Genomic DNA, 19,630 nt, shown 5'->3' on the forward strand with positions numbered 1-19,630 from the left:
TGAATTATTGCTGATGGGAGCCTGGTTGGTTAGCTTCACTATCAGCTGACTGATGGGGCTGTTTTCAGGGTTCAGCTCTCGGGGTTTTTAGTGTTTTGAATGGAAACGTTGACTTTTAGACTTGAATTTAGATTTAGTCCAAAATGTTATTGTCCGTTTTTGGGTGTTTAACAGTAACGGGAAATGTCTCAGTTCTGCTCGGCAGGCATTATTTGATGTTTTCCTTTTAAACGTTTGGAGTTCTTTGACAGAATTCAGTGTGGAGGGCCTCTATTGGGTGTTTGTCCCATGAGCCATGCTGCAATCTACTGAGAGGGCTCCAGACTTCACTTCCATATAAAACTATTGGTAAAATCACATTATCAGATATTTTTATCCAGATTCTAATTGGAACATTAACATTGAATAACTTGATTTTTAAATCATACATTGCCCTGCCTGCCTCTTCCTTCAATGCATTTATTGCCATATTGCTCTCTCTCTCTCTCTCTCTCTCTTTCTCTCTCTCTCTCTCTCTCTCGCTCTCTCTCTCTCTCTCTCTCTCTCTCTCTCTCCAGGGGTGGATCTCTGCTCTCCTTAAAGAGTTTCAACTGCTTCAAAATGAGCACAAACCTCATTTACACTCAACCTACTCCATTCCTCCCTGCCTGGTAGGTGACATCATCTTCTTTTTTTTTTCTTCATGGTTTCTTGCAGTAATTTAAGTAAATGTTACTGATTTTAGGTGATAATTTTGTTTGACCGGAACAGACTGCTGGTGTTTTAATCACGCCCCATGGCTGCTGGTTTTTGGCATTGAACTGTAGTCTTATGTGCCTTTGGGAAGCCTTTGGTCACACGCTGCAGGTCAGGCCACAAGTCAACCTCAGTTTATTAAGAATTCCCCATTAGATGCAGATGATCTGGGGTTTTTGCACAGACATAATTTCAGTGAGTGTCTTCTTTCAGTGTATGAATTGGAAAAAAAATATCATGTTACCATAGTTAGGCTAATTTAAAGTAATTTAAATGGGTCTTTGTACAGTTTGTGGAAACGTTTAAAAAGAAAAAAGATGCAACAATTAGTCCATTAATCAAATAATAAATGTTCAATTTGTTATTTTTGACCAAATAAATGACATATATATAATTAGAGTTTGACTTAAAGCATGAATATAGGTCTGTTTTACAGGTTTAAACCAACTCGCAACATCAGAAAACTTTTAATGACTTTGATTTAGTTGCTTTCTAGTGTTTGTGACTGTGTATTAAGAGAAATCAGGTCAATAAAAGACAATGAAGTCTTTCAGTTTGAGAGTGATGGCAGGTTTGAGTCTTGTGGTTTGAATTTCAGTGGTGGTTGGCATCACACATTGTGCTTTTTAAAAACATTAAACTGTTGAACTGCTCTGATTTTGCCTTTAAATCCAGACAAGTAGAAGAGTATATCAGGATGGTGACATTTTAATCCAAGTCCCCCTATTTAGCATTTATAATCAGCATGTAAACAGGTAATAAATGGTTTATAACACACTATAATGTAGTTGTAAGCAGATATAAGTGTTTATTAATGTTTGTAAACAAATAATTCCAATACTGCACATTGATAAACACTTAAAATGCCCTTATGTCTGCTTATAACTATATTAAAATGTGTTATAAGTCATTTATTAAATGTTTATATGCTGTTTATAAATGCTAAAGAGGAAGACTTAAAGTAAAGTGTTACCATGGGGCAGCTGTGGCTCAGGTGGTAGAGCGGGTTGTCCACCAATCAGGAGATTGACGGTTTGATTCCCGCCTCCTCCTGATGAGCAGGTTGGCACTTTGACCCCTGCCATCGGTGTGTGAATGTGTGTGTGTGAATGGGTGAATGTGGCTCGTAGTGTACAAGCGCTTTGAGCAGGTTGGAAGATTAGAAAGTCACCACACAAGTTCAGTCCATTTACCATTAAAATAAATGTGATCACCAGGGATGTGCTAAAGCTCTTCAACCTTGCATCATTTTTATCTCGTCGCTCTTTTGGTTTGAAGTTAACGGTAGAAAACATTGATTTCCATTGATTATTTTAGCCAGATGAGAGAAGCACAAATATTTCAGTAAACAGAGAAGTTGAGGTTTTTTTGGTGTTTTTTGTGAGTTACTTTTATCTAAAAGAAAGTCTGAAAAACCAGAAGAGAAATTTCAAATACAAAAGTGTAGGGCTGCAACTAACAAGCACTTTCATTATCAATTCATTTCACAGCTTATTGTTTTGATTTATTGTTTCCATCACAATCAAAAGTCCAAAACCCAAAGATATTCAACCAAACATATGATATAAAACAGAAAAAAGCAGCAAATTTTCACGCTTGAGGAGGAAATGTTTGACTTTTTTTCTTGATGAATTATTTAATTGATTACTCTTAATTATTGGTTATTAATTGCATGTTGACCAACTAGTCCATTAATCGACTAACCATTTTGTTACGTCAACAGTGGCTTTTTACAGAACAACAAAAAAAGGCTGCAACTAATGATTATTTTCATCATCGATTCATCTGTCAGTTATTTTCTCGATTAGTCGTTTGGTCCATAAAATGTTAGAAAATTGTGAAAAATACCAATTACCGTTTCCCAAAAACCCAAGATGCAACCTAAAATGTCCCGACCAACAGTCCACAACCCAAAGATATTCAGTTTACTGTCACAGAGGAATAAATAAACCAGAAAATATTCATATTTAAGAAGCTGGAATCAGAGAATTTTGCAGCTCTATTCTATTTTTAACTAATATATATAGAACTATTCTGGGCTTTGAACACACTTTAGACTGTGGTGAAGCTTTTTTAGTGTCTTGCAGCAGGAACCGTTGATAAATAGGTGTATAAAATAAGTGTAAAAATCAGTTTCAATCAGTCTATTCCATTAAAAAATTATCATTCTCAGAAAATGCGTGATAATTGCATGAGCTTTTAATAGCCAGTATGAGCAGGAGGAATGATTACAGCAAGGAAAACCTCTTTCAGTGTTTATCTGGGCTCCTGACTGTCTGGTAGTTTGGGTGTACAGTGTTCTGTAGTGCCGTCCCAGAGGGGAGAAGTGGAATGAGTTACGTCAAGGGTGTGAGCCGTCTGCAGTGCCTGTTTTCCTGACTCTGGAGGTGTACAAAGTCCTGGATGGTCGACAACAGCATATCGTTTGTAGTTTACTCTTTGACACAGAACAAAGATTGTTATCATCTTCATGTCAGTTACAGGACATTTCTTACAGTGGACAAAGTTCATAGAAACTCTTCTGCAGCAGACGCCACCTCTCTGCTGTCCATCTGTATACTCAGTATGTTAGTTTAGAGTGTAACTAATCAACAGGAAATTATATTTATTAATCTTTCCCTTTAATGACCCATACACAAAAAAGCACACTGTGAGGCAGGAGGTTTTTCTTTTTAAAAAAAAAAAACTCTTAAGTCACCCACTGAGATGCTCCCACTAAAGGATGAACACAACAGAGCTTGTGTTCATGTGGAAGGGATGGTGCTGTGTGGACAGAGCTCTGTTTGTGCTCTGATGCTTTCCCATGTGATAACAGATTACAGGCAGCATCTTGTGCAAAGCTTTAAACTACGTAATGATCAGCAGAGGTGCATGAATTATATGTCTGGCAGAGGATGCTTGTGGAAGCGCAATGGTGTCATAATTACAGCTACAATGATTAGTCAATTAATCAATTAGTTGATTGACAAAAATTAATCTGCAACTATTTTGATAACCAAATAATGTTTTTTTTGTTATTTTTTAAGGAAAAATTCCAAATAAAAATGCTGATTGCAGCTTCTCAAATGTGAAGATTTGAAACTTGTATGTGTTATATGTGATAGTAAACTAAATATCTTTGGGTTTTGAACTGTTGATCAGACAAAATAAGATAATTGAAGACCTTCACCTTGTACTCTAGATATTATAACAGACATTTTTCACTGTTTCCTGACATTTTATAGATAAAAAAAACACTAGGACTTTTTCTTGAAACAAAGTATTTCTACATTGTGGCTTTGCTACTTTACTTTAGTCACATCCATACATGTTTTAAGATGTATATAAAATACTGTACTTTGAACAATAAGAAAAGTGCAAAAAAAAGAGAGAATAGATGTATTGTTATTAAGAATATTGTTTAATGTACTTTTGTTAAAAACATAATTTTGGCTCATTTTATATAATTAAATATATACATATAATTAAAGGTGCAATGTGTAGGATTTAGTGGCATCTAGTGGTGAGGTTGCAGATTGCAACAAACTGAATACCCCCTCCCCTCCCCCTCTCCTTCTATGCATGTAGGAGACCCTCTGGTGGCCAAAAAACTCATGAAAAATGTGAAAGTCCCTCTCTAGAGCCAGTGTTTGGTTTGTCCATTCTGGGCTACTGTAGAAACATGGCGGAGCAACATGGCGGGCTCCGTGGAAGAGGACCCGCTCCCTAAGTAGATATAAAGGGCTCATTCTAAGGTAACAAAAACACAATGATTGTTATTTTAGGTGATTATACGCTATTTAAAACATACTCATAAATATTATATTGCATTTCTGCCAAGTCCCTTCTGCTAGATACCACTAAACTCTACACACTGCACCTTTAAAGCACTGTTTTTTGGGGGGTTTTGTACGTTTGGCTGGTTTGTTTTTGTGGCCTGGGCCTTTTAGGGGGAAATGATGAAATGTGTGGACTGTTTTGCTTATAGTATCTACAGTTTGATGGAGTGTAAATTAATAATAAAATATATATTGCAAAAAATCCTTAAAATCTTCTCCTTGTCCCTCATTAAAAATTCCAAAATTGCTGCATATGTAAATATTGTTAACATTTCTAAAGTCTTCCTGCTGGACAAAAGTATTCAGTGTGTAGAATTTAGTGGCCTCCAACAGTGAGGTTGCAGATAGCATGTAGGAGAATCTACGGTGGCCATGAAATTCATGAAAAACACGAAAGGCCCTCTCTAGAGCCAGCATTTGGTTTGTCCATTCTGGGCTACTGTAGAAACATGGTGGTGCAACATGGCAGCCCCCATAGAAGGGAAAACCCAAGCCCCCAGGAACAGCGCCGGGCTGTGAGGCCAATTTGACATAGCGGCCAAACCATGGAATTACAACGTCACATGACGCTATTGGGCCCAAAAAATACCTTTTTCCATAGACTTACATTGTGAAAGAGACATCCGTAAATCAGCAGATAAATTTTTTTGAGCATCACAACCCCCGCGAAATGACTCGTCTCACTATCAGAATTTTATTCATTCGGTCCGATCACATTTCGAAAGTCTGAGAGAGAAATAAATATGTTTACAGCCTGGTACAAAAAACGGTTTTGGTCTCTATAGCTATAATTTTTTTATAACTCACTCGTTTAAATTTTATTAAGCCGTAAAGTTATGCATAATGAAGGACATGGCTGCTTTGAGTGACAGGTCCGCCAGCCGCTAGGTGGCTTTTTCAGCCATCTGGCCCGCCTCTTTGCCCATTTTTGATTGGCTGGGAGTCAGGCAGCGTCACGTACTACCAAGATGGCGACGGCCGGAGCGGCTGACTTTGAGCTTCAAAACCACTCTTCAGAAACCAACGGGTGACGTCACGGTAACCATATTTTTATACAGTCTATGGGGAAAACACAATAATTTTTATTTTCTTTTATTTTTTACACTAATTAAAACATACTTATACATATTATAATCCATTTCTGCCAAGTCTGTTCCACTGGATGGCACTGCACCTTTTAATAGAGAATTAACGAAGGACTAATCACGTGATCAAAATATGGTTACTGTCCCTTTAAGAGAATCCTCCTGTTTGCGGAAGTGTGTCCGTGAATTAAATGTTTCCGTCCTGCCTTCCCCTCCGGTGCCTGTACGCACTGTAACACGGCACCTCTAGTCATGTGGTTGTATTAATTACACCTACAGACGAAATATATTAGTCTTTTATGTCATTGTTAGTTTTTCTTTTAACGCTGGTCAGCAGATAACAGCACAGTCGTCTGAAGAGGGAGGAAAGTCCGCATTTTTGCTAAATCAATAGTCAGCTGTTGAAGTCGGTTAAAGGGACTAAACTCGTGATGGCTCCGGAGAAATCTGGTGAGTTCACTTTTAGAGATAAAGACGACATGTTATCAATTAGATAATGGTGTAAAAGGTTCATATTAACATGACTGACACATCCAACATCTCTAACATTACGGACATTTGCGTTTCAGCCGTTTTTTTTCCCGTTGATTGTGTGCAACGTCACATGGGGCTTTTTTGTTTGGTCGATAAAATGTCAGAAAATGGTGAAAAATGTTCAATCACCGTTCCCCAAAACCCAAAGTTATATCCTCAAATGTCTTGTTTTGTCCCGACCAACAGTCCACAACCAAAGGACATTCAGTTTACCGTCATAGAAGATTAAAGACACCAGAAATACTCACATTTGGGAAGCTGGAATCAGAGAATTTTGACATTTTCTTCTTAAAAAAATGACCTCAGAGGATTAATATCGCAATTAATGTATAGTTCACAACACAGAAGACTAAAGAAACTGGAAAATATTCACTTTTAAGGGGCTGGAATTGGACATTTTCTCTTTCAAAATGACTCAAAACGATGAATAAATTATCAAAATAGTTGCTAGATGATTTGCTGCTGATCAGCTAACCAGCTAATAGTTGCAGCTCTAATCATGACCAATATAACAATAGTAGGACTTCTCTCTATTGTAACATTGATGTAACAAACCGTCTCTTGTCTCCTGTCCTGCAGCTCGGTCCGTCTGTCAACATGGACTCTGAGGACGACGTGCTGATGAAGGAGTACATCAAGATGATGACTGATATGATCGTGCTTTGTGCCACTTTGGCACTCTCCCTCTTCTTCTGGGTCCTGTCCCTCACCATCAGCACCTACTCAGGTGAGCCGCGTCACCTCACACCTGTACACTGGGAAACCTTTTCTCTCACACCTCAACACTTTCTAATTTGTTTTCTAATGAAGACAGGAAGTTAATCTGCTAATATTATGATAATTGAATCATTGCTTAAGTAACTTTTCAAGCTAAAATGTGTTGCTATTCTTGGTCTTGAATTACTGTAAATGTAATATTTTGGGGTTTTGAACCTTGGACTCCAGGATGTTGGGATCAAATGATTAATTGATTAATCATAAAAATAAGGCAGGTTATTCGATAATAAAAGTAACTGTTAAATGCAGCCCTGCACTTCTCTTTATTCCATAATGATCCCTCAAAGAGTTATATGGACTTAATAAGCTTTTTGTTAAGTTTTGGGGCTGCAACCAACAATTATTTTCATTATCCGTTAATCTGTCGATTATTTTCTCAATAAATCAGTTCGTTTTTTGGTCCATAAAATGTCAGAAAATGGTGAAAAATGTTAATCAGTGTTTCCCAATAGCTCAGATGATGTCTTTAAATGTCAAAAGGACTAAAGAAACCAGAAAATATTCACATTTAAGAAGCTGGAATCAAAGAATTTTTGTATTTTTTCTGGAAAAAAATGACTCATGATGATGAATAAATGATCTAAATAGTTGCCGATTAATTTGATTGTTGGCAACTAATCGATTAATCGTTGCAGCTTCATAAAGTTCACGTTAACATGATAGATTTTAAGAGTTTAGTGTGTCTGTGTTTCTACAGACACACGTCCAGTCAGCTGTATGAAGCATTTTATGATTATTATGACAAATGTTCTTAAAGTGAAACTGATTCAGACCGAATCATGTGCTCTCCTCTGAAGCGGAGTCTGTCTCAGATTTCTTCTCCGAAATGAACTCAGGATGGTTTGGAGCTAAACAAACATCCTTTTCAACGTCATTCTTCATGGTTGAAGTTACAGTATGTGTGGTCATACTTGTGAATGGACTGTGTTTGTAGAATAGAGCCTTTCATTCACTCACACACACACACTGATGGCACCAACCTGACAATCAGGAGCAATTTAGGCTTCGGTGTGTGTTTACTGTGTGTGTGTGTGTGTGTGTGTGTGAGGCCTCAATAAATCCTTCACTTCCACATAGTTTGACATTCTGCACTTCTGTCACCACAGCAAACCAGCATCTCGTTTCCCACAAACATCTTCAGGCTGAGATGATGGTGAAATCCATTTTATGAAACTTCTTCAGCTTAAGAGGTGTTTCCTAAAAGCATCGTAACTGAAGACTCTTAGAGATTATTGTAGATTAATGAATCCTAAATGCTCGTTAGAGGTGTAGAACTAGGGATGTGCAGAGATCTCAGTATTTGTATCTGTATTTGTTGAGGCAGCAAAATTATTTGTATCTGTATTTGTATTCGAATAAAAGTGGAAAGAGGCTTAAAAATCATGTTTTTGTTTTTATGACAGTTTTAATTTTAGAAAATTAAAGTTACAATAAGTGTTCATGAATAAACTACCTTACAAAGGAGGTCCCCACACCGGTTCTGGAACTGAAGTCTCCCAGATCAAACTAAAACTTTACTCATCGCCTCATCGCAGACAGACCTCTACCTATTTATACACCCATAACACAGAGACAGCACAGTATGTAACATGTAGAAGAACTTCAAAGGTGATTATTGCTTTGCACTTTTCATTTATTGCCTAGTTTTTATAACCTAACTTTGTGGAAAGGAGAAGAGGAACAACAGGTGATGGAGAGTCCGTTGGGAGCACTTTGTCAGTAGCTCAGCTTTATCTCTGGGGAACACCCCCAACAAATAACTTTTAAAATATTTGTATAAAACAAATATTTGTATATAACCCACTATTTGTGCTTTGCCCAATAATGTATTTGTATTCGGGCACACCTCTACTGAGAACATCTTAAGTAGAACCAAAAACTACGTTTTATTCAAGTTTTCTTTGTTTTTAAGTCTTGACTTTTTTCATGAACGCTGATGTTCTTTAACGTTTGGTGTAAAAGTTTGTGATGTTGATGTTTAAATTAGAACATAATTCATCAATCAATCTGCCAGTTTGTGTCATCATCGTCCTCTTCTCCTTCTTCTTCATCATATCTTTGTCATATCTTCATCTCTTCTGGCTGAAAACTCCCTGTTGGTTTTCAGTTCTCCTGCCCAACTGTCTCACTCTGTCTCCAACAAATTTTAATTTCTACATCTTCCTCTTAACAAATATGTTGCTGAACTTCCTTTAACCTCAGCTGATGAGTCTGTTGATGTTACAGAGTTGCAGTACAAGACAGGAACATTTCATCATGATCTAGATAAAACAGTAACACTCATACACGGTGTAATCATCATTTTTATAACAGAAGTGTAACCTCGTCTCACATTTAACATCCAGCAGCTCTGATACAAACATGGTGACAGAATGACTGAAGAATATTTATTTAACTTAAAGCAACAACCGCTGCTTCAGTTTAATACATTTTAATCTGATCTTCAGAGTAACGTCTGCCTCCAGCAGCTAAATCACCCATAGTTCACTTCCTTAAACTGATTTCCACCCATCAACATGAATCATAGAGATTGTTGACATTCAGCTTTGTTTTCATTCAGAGTTTCAAGTATAAAACATTTATTTGCATCGTTTACAACATTTATACTTTGTGATGTGTTTTTCCCAATATACAGCACAGCTTACAGACAGTTAAATATGTAGCAATATATATATGTAGGTGTATTTAGCATCCAAAAGCAGTACTAAAGAGTGAGTGCATGCTGTTAACGTCGACTGTCTGTGGTGATGAAGAAGATGCTGTTTGACAGATGGGAAACACCACAAAAGGGAAACGAGGTCCAGATCGACTGTTGTGAACCTCAAGAAAACAGCTGGAAAAGCAGCTTGGAAGAAGTGAAGGAGTCAAACGATCCTCTCGTTCACTAAATATGTAAAATCACCAGAGCGCTCTCAGGTGAAGAGATGATACAGTGATTACAGCGGTGGTCTGACTGTGTGTGTGTGTGTGTGTGTGTGTGTGTGTGTGTGTGTGTGTGTGTGTGTGTGTGTGTGTGTGTGTGTGTGTGTGTGTTTACAGGCACACTGCAGCCTGTGTCGCCGTGGCGATGGTTGTTCTCCATCTTGGTTCCCCTGGTGGTGACGGCCAGAGCCGTGAAGAGACGCAGTCTGGACCGCTCAGGAGCTCTGGGAGGTGAGCGGGTGTCAAACTGTCAAACATAACAGCTGTTATCTATATTTTCATATTAACACGTCTCTCTGTAGGTTGATGAAACAAAAAAGTATTTCAAACAGCAGTCTAATTACAACAAGTATTTATTCTCATTATAACAAGAAAATATATTTGTTTAATGGGAATATTCATCTTGTTATAACTAGTAAACTTCTTGTGTAACATAATACTTTATATCAAGAAACAGAGCAAATATTTTTTTGAACATGTAGTTTTAAGACTGTCAAAGCAGAAACAGATCTGTTATTTTGTGGCTTCAGGCTGGACATTTCTCGTTATGTTTAATTCAGTTGAACAAACAAATCCTCAAAGGTTCCTTCAGTCATTGACTGTCACACTGCTGCCTGATATGAAATGAAGTCTTTTTAAAGAAGGATGAACATCTGCTCACTTGAAACATCACAAAAAGTTTCAGAAAAGGGACAGAAAGTTATATGTTGAAGGAAAAACTCTCTTGGAAGATGTTTGTTATGTCTAGATCCCAAAACTGAAACTCAACTCTCAACTGTGTTTAGATTTTGAAACAAGGAAGTATTCTACACATTTCCAGCTCTATGTTTATATTCTGGGGCTCTACTGGAATATCTTTGCATGATTGATGATGCAAAACTCCTTATTTATCTTCTACTGGTCCTTCATGCAGCCCCTCAGTTCAGCCTCTGTCTCTAACAGGCCGTTTTTTTAAGGCCCCGCCTCCCGATGAGCCTGCTCTGTTCTGATTGGTCAGCTTCAGGAAGCTTCTGCAGGCTACGTAAACAAAGAGTAGTGGCAGGATTTCACTTGTTTTTCTTGTTCTTTACTTGAAATATAAACTTCTCAAACACATCCGTACATGATTTTATCCAAATCAGATCTGAAATATTCGACTGGACAACGTCAACAACCTTAGCAACAACCTTAGCAACAACTTAAGCAACAAAGACTACAGAACGGACGGCTGTTTGTGGGCATGTGCGAACAATCTGATGTCACTGAGGAGGAAGTAGAGGTAACTTTGCAAACAGAGCGTATAGAGCAGGTTGAAGCCTTGATGTTTGACTTGAAGGCAGCATTTTTACAAAGTTTAACATTTGACATCATAACAGTATAAAAATAACAGAAAATCACAAACAGCATGATATGTCTCCTTTAAAAAAATGTCTATAGACAGCAAAAAATGTCTATTTACAACATGTTCTGTCTATGTCTCGCCTGGTTTTGTTTTAACTGGATTTGGAACTAGTTCAGTTCCCGTTCAAAACGTGTCTGTTCGTAACAGGTCGAGTGTTTGGCTTCTGCTTTTTATCGTGTTTCTGCTTGCGGTTTTCTTGAGAACCGCTCATCCAAACAACTTCACGCTCAACGCTGAGCTTCCTCGGGTCCCGAGCAACACACCCGCCAAGTGTTCAGTCGATCGGATGAACGGTTGTCGAGGAAACTGAAGGACAGACAGACAGACTCTCCTTCCTTTTTGGTTAGATAAAGCAGCTGTGATCTCGTGATCGGCTCATCTAAAATACTGTAAATCTCTTATCAGCCACGGGGCATCGCTGTGAAATCAGAATTTTTTCATTATGAAAACCATTTGTGAATCTTTCCTGGATTCTGAGAAGACCCTCTGACGCTGCGTCACACAGGGACGAATGACTGCAGCTTTTTAACCCGTCGATGCTTTAAACTTTTCTTTTTCATTTCTGGGTCGACGTCCAAAATTTTCCGAACAGTTTCTGTTTCCTCAGTCGTCCTTTAGAAGAATCTCCATCCACACCGACGAAGCTAAACACAGGAAAAATGGATCAAATCTTTTCTTTTTTCTCTTTCGCTTAGTTAACTGTTGACGACAGATGAACATATTTTCAGACAGTTTGGTTTCTCTGCTGAGTCAAAACTTCCATTTTCCACTTTCTATGATCACCTATACAGTCAAACTCATGACTTTGTTTAGTTATTTACTTATTTTTCTGTTCTGTTCAGACTACTTTATGATTGCTTTTTTAACTATACTGCAGTTAAAAGCTGTTTTAAAGTTGAGGTTAAAGGTTAAAAGAAAAATATAACGGCCAACAAGCTGTAAATCACTGAACGTATCCGGTTTAAAAACGCTTTATAGTCTACAGATGTGCAGTAAATGATGAAAGATAATGTGCGAAAGCCCCAAATTAGCAACTGTTTTCGTCTGCTTGTCTCTATATGAAATATTAAGTTACGTTACTATGAATAAAACATGCTCAGTGTGTTCAGAGATGAATAAACAGACCAGAGGGTTAACAAATAAATGAATATATCAATTTAACACTATTCATCAAACCACAGCTTCCAGTTGTCACATAAAACCCTCATAAGTCTTTAGTTGTGATTAAAAAAAATCCCAGAGGCAAACATGAGATGAAAGAGACAAGAAGTTCCCATCCAGAGAGAAACCAACATTTTGGATAAAAACACAGACGCAAACTGAGAACGCTTTCAAAACATGATACCATGAATAGTTTTTATATATCATTTAACTTCATACCACTGAAAAAAAGGAACTCGGCAGGTCGGTTGTTCCTGCGTCTTGGAGACGTCGCCACAGTTCTTCTTCTTCTGTGTCTTCATGTTAATCCCAGACTGAGACCATCTGCTGCAGGACTCCTCGTTCTTCTTGTTGCTGAGGAGGACGGTTCTTCATGACTCCGGCTGGATGTTTGGGGCTCGTCTTCATGCTGCAGATGATCAGACGCCTCCCTGACGGTGTTGCATGATGGATAAGACCTGCAACCAACCTCCAACATGGTTTACTGTTCTTGTAGCGTTCTCCAGCCCTTCTGCAAACAAACTGTCTTCTGCTAAAGCCGAGTAATTTTTCTGCACCTCAGTGTTTTTCATGCGTAGGTGAGTCGCTTGGCTTTGTTTCCACGCAGGAGGAATGGCTTTTTGGCTGCAAGTCTTCCATAAAGACCACTTCTGACCAGAGTTCTCCAGACAGTAGAGGGATGAACCAGAGTCTTACTGGTTTCTGCCAGTTTTTAACTGATCCAATGATTTTTGAAGGGAAACCAGCTTGATGTGTCTTTCGCCTGCTGCAGTCAGTTTCCAGTCCTCAACATTGTCCAATTCTTGGCGCTTCTGCAGAAAAACTTGGGCAGAACATCTGGAAACACCTGTCAGCCTGCAGGATGACGCCCTTGTGTCTCGTTGCTGTGCTTGCTCTCGCCATGATGATGTCATTTCCCCCTACGCAGCTTTCTTTTATAGCATACAAATATCTCACGCTCTAACGCTCTAACGCAGCCTGTGAGGGTCATTTTTAAACCCGTGTGGAGAACTCAAACACTTCCTCTGACGTGTTTTTTTCTCAGCTCTCCTGGTGGGGTTTGTGTTGACGATGGCCAACTACAGCTTCTTCTCCTCTCTGCTGGCCTTCTTCTACACCTCCTCCAGACTGACCCGCTGGGGAGGAGCGCAGAAGAGGAAGATAGACGCCGAGTACAAAGAAGGTGAGAGACGGCGTACTTGTTTACTTTTAGATCGATCTACATTCAAATCTAAATGTGTTAAAGTTTTGTGTTTGTGTCAGGCGGTCAGAGGAACTGGGTCCAGGTCTTCTGTAACGGAGGAGTTCCTACAGAGCTGGCTCTGCTTTACATGATAGAGGTAAACAAACATTTCCTGTACAAAACATCTGAAATTACAAAATAAAATGCCTGCTAAAAATCTAAAGGTGTTATGTTTGTGTGTTTTTTTTCAGGTGGGTCCAGGTGAGATCCCCATTGATTTCGGTAAACAGTACTCCGCCTCCTGGATGTGCCTCTCTCTACTGGGAGCACTGGCTTGCAGTACTGGAGACACCTGGGCGTCAGAGGTGGGGCCTGTTCTCAGCCAATCGCAGCCTAGACTCATCACCACCTGGAAGGAAGTCCCAGCAGGTGAGCATGTTTATGTTTTCATCATCAAGTAATCTGTCTCGATTAATCAATTAGTTGTTTGATCTATAAAATGTCAGAAAATGGTGAAAAATGTCGACCACTGTTTCCCAAAACCCAAATATTCACATTTAAGAAGCTGGAATCTGAAATTATTTGTATTTTTTCTTAAAAAATTACTCAAAACAAATAGTTGGCGATTCATTCTCTGTCGACTGACTAATCGATTAATCGTTACAGCTCTAGATTTATGCTTCCTCCCTTCCAGTCCTTCCTTTTTTCCTCGACTTGGACACTGATCTCCACCATCGAGGATGTTTTAACCCCTTAAATGCACCTCAGAGGAGACTCAGTTGATCATATTGACATTATTTACGAGATGCAAAAACCCTCCTTTTGATGGGAAACATCTCAACTGATCAGTGAAGAAGAAGCCGAGCTGTTGTGGAAACAGCTTTACTGTAATAATAATATATGACATCACAGCAGCTGTTCATATTTCTTCATAAAATAAAACTGTGCGTAGAATCTGAATCATGCATGAATGATAAAAAAGCACTTTTGTAAAATTGTTTATTTTTATCTTCATGAGCCAAAAGGCTTCTTTTCTTCTTCTTCTTCTCCACAAACATCATCCAGGATAAACATGGCCTCCAGCTCAGAGCCTGAAATTACCTTTTTCTTCCCCTCAGTGTCCCGAATTCTACTTTCAACTGACTCAACAAGCGTTGTCCCAAACTGAGTTCAAGTGCTACGTGCAACTTTTCTGGCACAGATATTACGACAAAGCAGCCTTGAATAACACCGCATGATAACAGTTTTACAGTTTTCAAATTTTCGTGACTGTTTATACACAGAGCCAAATAAACCTCGCTCTGCTTACTGAGGGTGCAACGAGAGGGGGAAACACAGACTCAGCTGCTCCCGATGAAACGTAAAAATGTGGAAGTTTCAAAAAGTCGCCATGAATGTGAACATATACACACACAGCCTTAATGACTAACTAACATTTCTACATCGTATGATGTTAACTTACATGTTACACAGACGCTTTGTTGGGGAGTGAAAATTCAGAGTTGAGTCATATGTTTAGTCGCACATGTTCCCGACACGTGCTTTGACGTTTTTGTAATAAGTTTCTCTTCTATTTGTACCGTTTCCAGGACAACGGGACATCTTTAATTTCGTCACAGTGTCTCCTATAATATCCGCCAGACTTTCAATCTTTTATTTAAACATATGAACAGTGAAAGAGGTTTTCCTTGCTGTAATCATTCCTCCTGTTCATACTGGCTGTTAAAAGATCCTTCAAATGTGCTTTCAATAGAAGTGATGCAGGCCAAAAAAGTCTCTGTGAAGCTTATATGAGTCTTCATCAGTCTGAGTTAGTCACATCAAGTGGATATCTGACACATTAACAGTCTTTTTAGCATCAAATTCCCTCTTTGTGTTTCCTCGGACAGTGTTTCCCTGTTGAGCTGCGGTGGAAGTATAGTAACAAAAAGAGGGACTTTGCCACTAAAAAGACTGTAACGTTGAAAGATATCTACTTGATTTGACTCATTTGGACGACAAAGCTTCATATTAGCTTCAGATAAACTTTGAAATACATGTTTTGCACAGACGGAGGACTGTGGATTTTGTCCTCCATCACTTCCATTTGATTGTGGCAAGAAAAACGTGTTAATGCTCATTTGGGCTCCTGACTGTTGTTTTAGATTTGTTTTTTGGGTATTTTTTGCCTGTAATGGATAGCTGATTGTATATAAGCAGACATGCGACAAAGGCCCCTAGCTGGAGTCGAACCAGTGACATTGTGGTTGTGATCACTGGTTTACCAGGGCGCTCCTTAAAGACAGACTTGAATTATTTCTGCATATCGACAGCTGACTTGTACATCTTTGAAAGTTGAGATGCTGCGTGTCATGAGTAGTTTCAGTCTGGAGTGAGCGAGGACGCCTTGTTTGGTGAGTCGCTGTAAATTCCTCCGTCCTCGCGTCTCTCTCTCTCTCTATCCACATCAGCACCCTCAAAGTTCACCTCTCTTGAAACGCAGAGGAAAGTAGAAAAAAGATGAAGTCAAGTCAGACAACTTACAGCAGCGTTTCCAGTCTAGTCAAGTCAAATTAATTTATAAAGCACATTTCATACGGCAGGCGTAAACTCAATGTGCTTAAAAACAAGTAAAGATCATACATAACAAATATATTACATTAACATTACATATAAGAAGATGTTACATAAATAAAAACATATAAGACAGCATATATATAAAAAAAAATCATTATCATTGTTAAAAGAAATAACAATAATACTGTTTCACCCTTTACCATTAAACTAAAAGCTTGTGAATAAAGATGTTTTTAGTCTGCTTGTTGTAACAGACCTGAGTTCATGTCCAAAGACCATAACAGCTGAACAGGAAGTCAGTTAAACATTTATCACATCCTGACTGAATAAAATGTTTATTATAGTGAGACCAGTTTCATTCAACAGTAGGTCTGTGTTCAGGGAAACAGTTGGTAGAATCAGCTGCTAACGTCACGATAGTTAAACGCTACTTTAGAAAAACACATGATGTCGACAGTCAAAACTACCAACAGCGGGTTTAACGTCAACACTTTATCTTTCTGCGTGTTGTGTTTTATGAATACATATAGTTTGATTTGGTCATTAAAAGTTTAATTTGATATTTAGTTGAGATGTTAATTAATTCTTCCAAGACTGTGACTCAGTCAATTGACCTAAAGCTAATATACATTAAAGTAAACAGAAGGCGTCTTTCACACCATGGAGATCTGTGACACGTGTCTGAAAGGCTCTATGTACAGAGGCTAATAAAACAGAAGAAGAAGAAGAAACTGTTTTAACAAAATTTCCTTGTATCAAGGGTCAATCTCTGTAGGAAACTGTAAAATCCTTGGACTTGGACTTTAACACTGCTTCATTATACTTTTCTTTTACCCTCCAGGAACAAACGGAGGAGTTACTCCCGTCGGATTGGTCGCCAGCTTCCTGGGCGGGTTCACGGTGGGCGCGGCGTACTTTGTGACACAACTACTACTGATTAGCGACCTGCACCTGGCGGACCCCCAGTGGCCCATCATGGTGTACGGCGGCGTGGCTGGCTTGGCGGGATCCATGCTGGACTCCTTCCTGGGAGCTCACTTGCAATACTCAGGTAGGAACCGCCGTCGGTAACGAGGAGACACAAGCACCAGTTTCTCTAAAGTTTGAGGTCAGACGACACGATATCAGCCCCGACCTGACAGACGCCGAGCATCAGGAAGGAAAATGAGATCATTTTCTTGATTAATTGCTTGGTCTTAAAATGTCCAAAACCCAAAGATATTCAGTTTACTGAACCTGCAAACTGTATGTTTACATTTAAGAAGCTGGAACCAGAACTTTTGCTATTTTTGATTGAGTAATCGTTTCAGCTCCAATGTATTAACGATTCCTCTACGTGACAGAGTTAGAACACAAAAATAGATCTGAAATGATAAAATGTTTGACAGAAAACTAATCTGCAGCCATTTTAATAATAGTTTGTCATTCATTAACCTAAAAAAGCCAAATTCTCTGGTTCCAGCTTCTCAAAATTGCTGCTTTTCTTTTAAATTTTAAATAGTTTTGGACTTTGGGGACATGTGATTATATCTGTCAATAGTCTCTGACATACTAAACACCAAACAGTTAATCAAGAAAATAATTGGCAGTTTAATTGATAATGAAAATAAGTTAGTTGTAATACGGTCACGTTGTTCGATACAACTGCTCCCCAGTCATCCCTGGAGAAGGACGTCACAGTTCCAACGTGGATAATAAATAAATAATTAATAAATAATTAGCTGAACTAAGGTGAAACACTTTGATTCCTCCGTTGTGTCGTCTTCAATAGAAGTGAACAGAAGAAGAATATTCACAAGACTGAACTGTGATGTCAATATGCTCAAGACTTTTGTTATATAACATCTTTCTAGTTATTAATCTTAAATTAATTAACGTCTCAATGGAAAAACAGTTCTTGGTTCATGTTGTTAATACACGTTGAAACACATTAATGCAGCGTTTATGTTATATCTGTTATCGTCATTAATTATACTACACTTCCTCATGTTGTCATAACCAGGAAGTTTTATCATTTATCCAAAAAAATAAGTTTTTGTTGTTTAAACTGAATAATTTGAATAGTTTGGTTTAATGAGAAAATATGTCCTAATAATGTGAAAAGGATCTGCAAGGGCTGCAAATGATTATTTCATTATTGATTAATCTATTTATTTTACTCAATTAATCGATTAGTCCTTTGATCTACAAAATATCATAAACTGGTGAAAACGTTGATCACTGTTTCCCAAAGAAACCAGAAAATATTCACGTTTAAGAAGCTGAAACCAGAGAATTTCAGCATTTTCTCCTTTAAAAAATGTCTCAAAACAATTAATCGATTATCAAAACAGTTGGCGATTTATCTTCTGTTAATTGACCAATCATTGCAGCTCTATAAATAAGCAAAGCTGTAGTTAAGTTTGATCTCTGTTCAATATTTATGTGTTACCCACATTAAAACCGAGTGTTAGCCTGCAGGATGTTGCTACTAAAACTGTCCAATCAGTGAGCTCCATGTGAGTCACCTGACTGGTTTGGCAGTTTGAACCCAAACAGAAATGATTGTTGTGTAATTGAACCAATCACCGGTCGGTTTTATAGCTCTGAAAGTCGTCTTTGCGGTGAGGTTTCGGTGTTAACAGCTGGACGTTTCCTCTTCTTCATGTCTTCAGGCTTCGACTCGAGCATCGAGAAGGTGGTGAGTTACGAGTCCGCCACCACGCGGCGGATATGTGGGAAACCCATCTTGGACAATAACGCGGTCAACCTGTTCTCCTCCGTCCTCATCGCGCTCATCCTGCCCGGGCTGGCGTGGGGGGTGTGGCCACGATAAGACTGATGACCCGCCTTCAGATAGCAGATCTGAAACGATCTGAGACTCACTGCCGTTTTTTTTTTTTCTGAAAACTTTTAAAGTTATTATTTGGTCACAGAAGCATCACGGTAAAGACTAATACAACACACCTGATCCAGAGTAAACTGGGTCTTTGAAAGAAAAAGACAAAAAAAGGAGGAAAAATAAATGCTGACTCATGAAAACTCTTTGCAGTATTTTGTACATCAGCTCCAGGGTTCACAGTTTTTCATTGCTCTAATCACTGACTGTCCATTAGCTGCGGACCTGGACTGTGTTACACCAGCTGTTTCTAAATTCATCACTACGTTTGTGTGTTAAGTTCTTAGTAACTAGTTTCAAACTAGTGTGTAAAGAACAGGGTGCGTCTAGTAGCTGGTTGAGTTGTGCAACACCTGAACAATCCAGAGACTCAACTCAACAAACTGTCTTTATTTACCTCCACCAAGAACTAACAGCAGTCTTTCTGGGTTCTTTTTGAGCCCAAATTTTATTCAACAATCTGCATCTATCAGTATTACAGATATGCAGATTACAGTACAGTATTACCAATTTGTACTTTTCTTTTATTTAACACTAATACCCCCCATTGTCTCACCTTAGTCCCCCAACATTCCCCTCCCTGCTGGGAACAAAATATTA

General features: G+C 38.5%; 1 protein-coding gene across 1 annotated transcript; it reads left to right on the top strand.

The window, feature by feature from the left end:
* The first annotated feature begins 5,811 nt into the window (after window positions 1-5,811).
* tmem19 (transmembrane protein 19) lies at window positions 5,812-19,175 on the top strand. Its single transcript, XM_067581048.1, has 8 exons — window positions 5,812-6,088; window positions 6,752-6,899; window positions 9,989-10,102; window positions 13,459-13,596; window positions 13,677-13,753; window positions 13,848-14,025; window positions 16,994-17,203; window positions 18,807-19,175. Exons 2-8 carry the CDS (start codon window positions 6,770-6,772, stop codon window positions 18,965-18,967), a joined length of 1,008 nt encoding a protein of 335 aa, XP_067437149.1. The 5' UTR covers window positions 5,812-6,088; window positions 6,752-6,769; the 3' UTR covers window positions 18,968-19,175.
* Window positions 19,176-19,630: the final 455 nt, after the last annotated feature.

This window comes from Thunnus thynnus, chromosome 23, assembly GCF_963924715.1.
Source record: "Thunnus thynnus chromosome 23, fThuThy2.1, whole genome shotgun sequence".
NCBI classification, from domain to species: Eukaryota; Metazoa; Chordata; class Actinopteri; order Scombriformes; family Scombridae; genus Thunnus; species Thunnus thynnus.